This window comes from Fukomys damarensis, unplaced genomic scaffold (genome assembly GCF_012274545.1).
Source record: "Fukomys damarensis isolate Sample0158 unplaced genomic scaffold, DMR_v1.0_HiC HiC_scaffold_12, whole genome shotgun sequence".
NCBI lineage: Eukaryota > Metazoa > Chordata > Mammalia > Rodentia > Bathyergidae > Fukomys > Fukomys damarensis.
The window spans coordinates 18,047,529-18,053,629 of NW_022900924.1; the positions used below are offsets into that span (position 1 = coordinate 18,047,529).

Here is a 6,101-nt window from a genome sequence, read left to right on the forward strand (position 1 = left end):
AAAAAAAAAAAAAAAAAAAAAAAGCAAAGCATAGCACAGAGCGCTCTCCCTTTTGTTTAGCGTCATTTCCTTGTGTTTTTAGAAAATTCTCTGCGTTAAAAACCTAATCACTGGGAAGACACTTGTTTTTTTTCCTTGTTTGGCTAGGTTCAAAAATCTGCCTCGAAGAGGAACTTCCAGACGAAATCACTGCGGAAATATTTGCGAGTGAAATTCTTGGCCTAACCATCTCGGAAGCCCCCGGGGAGGATGACCAGTAAGGTCAGGGGCAGCATTTGGGGCACAAAGGCCTCTGTGTGCGCGTTTCCAAAGGCCGCGCTCTCCGTGCTCCTGGCCCTGCTTGAATCCTGGCAACTATAGATATTAAAAGCAGATTTCAGGAAGCCACGGAGCTGGCAGAGTGGGGTGCTCCTGGGTGTGAAGCAGGGGGTGCCCGGGCCATCCTGTGCCAGCTGGGGGTGCCCGCTGCAGCCCTCGCAGTAAGCGGCCCTTCCTGTGGGGAGGCTGGGGTGGGCGCCCTGTGCCCCGGGCTCCTGGATCCTGACCTCGCTTCTGCTCAGCGGAGCACCCAGTGGCTGCGTGAGGCCGGTACGACAAGCACCACTGGCCATGCATGGCCTGGGCACAACTGCCATGGGGAAGGCAGGCACAGCTGGGCCACACACAGCCTCTGTGCCTGGAAGGAGGCCCACACCTCCCCTTGTGCCCCACACTGGCCAGTGCTGCCACCTCACCCTGCTGGGCCTCAAAACATACAGTGGGTAAAAACGGGGGCTTGTTTCCCAGCTCTGGGCATTTAGGGAGCATTGCCACCAAGTTTATGGTGGGTGTTTATTTCTTTATTTTTGAGATAGTTTCCTTATGTAAGTCACACTGGCCTTGAACTCACTAAGGAGCCCAGGGTGCCCTCAAACTCGTGGCGATCCTCCTGCCTCAGCTTCTCAAATGCATGTGCCAGCACACTTGGCGAAGTCTGACTTCAGAGTTTTGTCGTGAGTTCTGAGGACGCTCCATGCAAACGTGCCCAGCTCTGCCCCCTCGCCCAGGCCAACGGGGCCTCCTCAGGGAGGGCTGCCGTGCCATGGTGTCCCTGACCACAGAAAGGGGCTGTGCCCACAGTGGAGCTGCGAGAGAGGAAGGGAGGCAGCAACATCCTTCTTTATGCACCCGGCCCTCCCACTGCGAGGTGTCTGCCTGGCAACTTGGCTCAGCCAGTGTCTTCAGAACATTCTAGAACACAGAGCCGAACCAGCCACCCAGGCCGGGCCGTGTCACTGCGACCTCAGGCAGGCAGCCGCTTGTCGGAGCGTGTCGCCAGTGCTTCACAACCTAGTTTACACTTCATTCTTTGTTAAAAAGCACACAAAGAAAAACAAACTTTATGAATCAATTTTGCAGCTGCGAGGGGCCTAGGAGATGTAGTGGCAGACAGAAAGTTCCTGGGAAATTTTAGGAGCAGTGCTCTCCCATGACTCGTTCTCTTCAGAAGACAGAATTTGGGCTGGGATTTAGCTCAGTGGTGCTACCGCCTGCATCGCAAGAACAAGGTCCCAAGTTCGATCCTGGTACCAGAAAGAAAAAGAAAATAACAGAATTAGACAGAAGCGGGACATGAACAGGGGCGCCTTTCGATTCCGTCCTTCTCCAGGGCAGCCATCGCCCCTATGGGAGGCCCCCTCCTGCAGGCCGTGTGTTGCTCCCCTGCAAGACAAGGGCCCTGCATGTCCTGCACCCCTGCTGGGACCAGGCCCAGCCTCAGCCTGTGACACCCAGATAGGATGACGGATGAGGTCGGACGTCAGTGCTCTGGTCCAGGATGGGATGGGGTCAGCAGAGAGCACAGGCGCCTCAGCAGCCGGGATGGTAAAGCTGTGAGGGCAGAAAGGAAGGACCAAGAGGAGAAGACAGAGTTTATGCTTGGAGACGCAGGGACAAAGCAGGACGCAGTGTGCATGCCTGGGATCCCGGCAATCAGGAGGCTGAGGCAGGAGGATTGCCACGAATTCAAGGCCAGCCTGCCACAGCCCTGCTCCTGCTTGGGATGTGGCTGAGCCTTTATCCTCCTTTTCCTCCTGGAACAACTTGTGAAGGGGTTGTGAAGAAGAGACAGCAGTGCATCCCTGGCACAGTGGACTCCTAATGTGGGGAACCGTGCAGACGAGCCTCCCTCAGCCCCGGCTTTGGCCCTCACACCTGCCCACAGCAGGGGCTGTGTCAGTCAGGTGAGCCTCCACAGTGTTTGCAGAATGACTGAATGAGTAGATTTGAAACTTCAGTGCCCTTTAATAGCTGACTTGGTTTTTGAATGGAAGAGAAAGCCAGGTCCTCCCAGGGCCGGGGAGTAAATATTAAGGCTGGTAAGGCCGAGTCATGGGTCTTCAGCCCTGGACTGCAAACACCGCCCTGGATTCTACGAAAAGAGAAACCGTGGCTGAGCTCCAGTCCAGCTTTGCTTGCGGCCACTGAAATGTGGTTGTCATGATGGTTTGCACTCATCATGAGGTATTATTCTCTTGACTTTTTCACTTGTTTTTTGAGACAGGGTCTCACCCTGTAGCCCAGGCTGGCCTGAAACTCATGGCGATCCTCCTGCCTCGGCCACCCACGTGTTGATAGTACAGGTGTGCGCCACCACACTTGGCTGTCTTTTGACTTTTTAAAATCACTTGAACCCTTCTTAGCTTGCAGACTATGCAAGACAAGGCTTTGTTCCCCAGGCTGTAACCCGCATCCCTGCTGTACCGCACATATTCATCCAGCATCTGTACAGAACCCATGCCCTGTACTATTCAAACACTGTCGACTGGGCGTGGTGACACACGCCTGTAATCCTAGCACTGAGTCAGGAAGATCGCTGTGAGTTCGAGACCAGCCTGGGCTACATAGTCTCCTCAAAAAACAAAAACAAAACATACACTGTCAAGGTCTCAGGTATAGGACAGAGCCGGGCGTGGTGTCACGACTGTAATCTCGGCTCTCAGGAGGCTGTGGTGGGAGTCTCACCTCAAATTTAAGGCCAGCCTGGGCTACACAATGAGGTCAGGACCAGCCTGAACTATAGAGCAAGACTCTGCCTCAAAAATACAAACAAAATAAAATATATATCCGCTGCCTGCCTTGCAAGCATGAGGTTCCAAATTTGATCCCCATTACCAAAAAAAAAAAAAAGTTAAAAAAAATATATATACCTTTCTTCCTTATTTTTGGTATTGGGGATTGAACCCAGGGAGTTCTGAGCCACATCCCCAGACCTTTCTTGTTATTTAATTTTGACACGATCTCACCAAGTTTCCCAGATTGGCCTTGACCCTGCAACCCTCCTGCTTCAGCCTTCTTAGTCCCCCAAGCACTTGCACACTGTGCTTCTGAAGCATCAACGCCTGCCATCCCTTTCCCCTCACGCCCATTCTGCACCTACCTGGCCTCTCCTCCCTGGGCTTCCAGGTAACAGGAAGCCGATCTCAGAAACACCTGTGTCCCCAGCCGTCGCCGCCCTGGACACACGTGTTTGCAGCAAGCATGAGCCCCTCAGGGATTCGGCCGCTGTCCCCGCAGGCGGCTCTTTCACAGGTGCCTCTGACAAACAGATACGGGCCCCTGGGGACGGTGGCTCGTTGATTCTTCCTCCTGTGTTGCAGCCAGGCTTTGCTGGCTTAGCAAAAGGGATGAGGAGAGGGAAAGAAAAGGGAAGATGGGCTGGGCGCAGCTTGGCCGTGGAGCCCCTGCCTAGCCCTGTCCGCGCAGCTCCTCCCATGCTCTTGGGATGGTTACGTGGCACTGCGGCGACCTCAGCCCCTTGTTTCTGGGCCTGCCGAGGGCACAGAGGCTGCCTCCAGGCAAGGAGCCAAGCACCCACGAGACTGCGCTCACCGGCCACAGACAAAGGGTTGGCATCGCTGCCCCTCTTCAGAGTTTGGAATCGCGGTGTCACCAGGAGCAGCCGGGCCCAAGTCACCCCCATGGGAAAGAACTGAGCAGTTCTCCCTGATGGCGGTCGCAGCATATCAGAGGGGACGCGTGGTCCGTCGGTGCAGATACTGCACGCAGAGCAAGCAGAGGGCTGTTTAGTGACATCGGTTAGTGTGTGTCACCAGGTGCCATGGGCTCCAGAGGCGTAAGGGACATCTGGGTCCTAGGAGATGGACATAGCAGGGCCCCGAATTCAGAGGAGGTGGCCAGGGAGGGCTATGTAGAGGGGGAAGAGCTGGGCATAGTGCTATCCGTAATCTTAGGATTTGGGAGACTGAGGCAGGAGGATGGGAGTTCAAGGCAAACCTGGGTTACATAGTGAGTTCAGTGCCAGTCTGGACTACATCGCGAGACCTTGCCTTTAAAGCAAAACAAAACAAAATGAAAAACTTGAAATGCTTGAGAGATACACAGCAAGGAACCCACATCAACCCTGCAGATGTTCACCAACCTCAGCAGATCTGAACTTTACTCTGAGTAGTTTTGTGGGGGAAGAGGCCAGAAAATTAAAGTCCAGTGGGAGATCTTCCCCATAACGGAGCCCGGAGCCAGGCCCCCTGGGTGAGGAAATGTTCAACACCCAGCATCAGTTCTCCCACCACAGGAGACCTCAAACTCAACACGAAGTGCAACTGCCAGGCATGGTGGTGCACACCCTGTAATCCCAGCACCCGGGAGGCTGAGGCAGGAGGATCACACAAGTTTGAGACCAGCCTGGGCTACACACTGAGTTCAAGGCCAGCCTGAACTGCATAGTGAGACAACATTGTCTCAAAAAACCAAAGTAAATAAACACGAAGAAGCGGAAGCTGTGACCAGCAGCAGCACACCCAGGCTCCACCCGGAGCAGACCGGGCGGCGTGGTCAGGGAACTGCAGCCCTGAGTTTGGATGAAGGTGGATGTAGATGGGCAGGAACCTCGGGAGCCTGGAGAGGCGAATGTAAATCATCTTGGTAGGGAAGCCTCACATTATCCCTATAAATAAATCTTAAAATACAGTGTCCGGCACAGTCCAAGAGAGCTAGATGCGTCACAAGGAAATACGACACCCTGAGGGAGAGCAGATGGAACAGAGACAGAACCTTGAGCACATCCCACACCTCAGGCACATCCCACAGCAGCATCAGCAGAGAGGACCTAACACAGCTGGCCTTGTGGAAAGAAAGAAAGACAGAAGGAAGCAAAGACAGGAATTGACAACAAGCGACATACCAGATTTACAAAGAATATTTGAGTTGGACGTTATGGCACAGGCCTGTCATCCCAGCACTCTGGAGGCTGAGGCAGGAGGATCACCATGAGTTAGTTCCAGGCCAGCCTGGGATACATAGCAAGACCCTGTCTCAAAAAAAAAAAAAAAAAAAAAAAACACAAAAAAACTGTTTTGAGAAAAAAATATGGCTTAATCAGGGACTAAAAATTCAAAATCTTCAGGGACCATGCAAGTACCAGAAATGAGCCAAGAAGCTGGGAGGGCACACTGGGCACTGGTCACCAGTACAGCTTTGTCTGAAGGGCACGGGCCGATAGTCCTAGGGTTTCTCTATATGGCTAAGTTGCACAGGCTGGGTTTGATCTTGTGATCCTCCTGTCTCAGCCTCCCACAGTGCTAGGATTACCAGGTGCCTGCACACCTGGCTTTGGGTTTCTTTTTATGGTGATCAAATACATGTAACATTAAATTGACCACTATAACCAATTTAAAGTACAATTGAGCAAAAACTTTGCCCTCTGTCTAGTTCCACAGGTTTCACATCACCCTAAAAGGAGGCTCCACGCCCCGTGGCTGCCTCTTTGGTCTCTCTCATCCCCTCTGCCTGCACCACCGGCCTATTTGTTGTCCCTGCAAATCCGCCCAGAGAGCTCATCTTCTTGTCGTTGGAAACACCCAAGTCTGACTTGTGTGCCAGCTGCTTTCACTAGCGTGTTCTCAGACATGTTGTGTTTAGCACGTGTTCATTCCTTTTCGTGGCCGGATAGTATTCCATTGTGTGGGTATACACATGTACCTATTCATAAGTTGATTTATTTATGGTTCTGGGGGTTAAATCCAGGGCCTTTGCCATGAGCTACATCCCCACACCTTTTTTACTTTTTTTTTTTTTTTTTTTGAGACAAGGTCACTAAATTA

General features: G+C 52.7%; 2 protein-coding genes across 6 annotated transcripts in view; both read left to right on the forward strand.

Annotated features, from left to right (window-relative positions):
• The window catches only part of Cfap251 (cilia and flagella associated protein 251), a 46,333-nt gene extending 45,950 nt beyond the window's left edge, over positions 1 to 383 (forward strand). For all 5 annotated transcript variants that reach the window (XM_010604379.2, XM_010604378.2, XM_010604382.2 and 2 more), the window contains one exon: positions 148 to 383. In XM_010604379.2, the coding sequence (XP_010602681.1) occupies positions 148 to 260 (113 nt within the window). In that variant the 3' untranslated portion in view covers positions 261 to 383. The remainder of the gene's footprint in view (positions 1 to 147) is intronic.
• A 905-nt stretch (positions 384 to 1,288) lies between these two features.
• Positions 1,289 to 6,101, forward strand: part of Bcl7a (BAF chromatin remodeling complex subunit BCL7A) — a 28,040-nt gene continuing 23,227 nt past the window's right edge. The window contains exon 1 of the mRNA XM_019204548.2: positions 1,289 to 2,222. Coding sequence (XP_019060093.1) covers positions 2,140 to 2,222 — 83 coding nt within the window. The 5' untranslated portion in view covers positions 1,289 to 2,139. The remainder of the gene's footprint in view (positions 2,223 to 6,101) is intronic.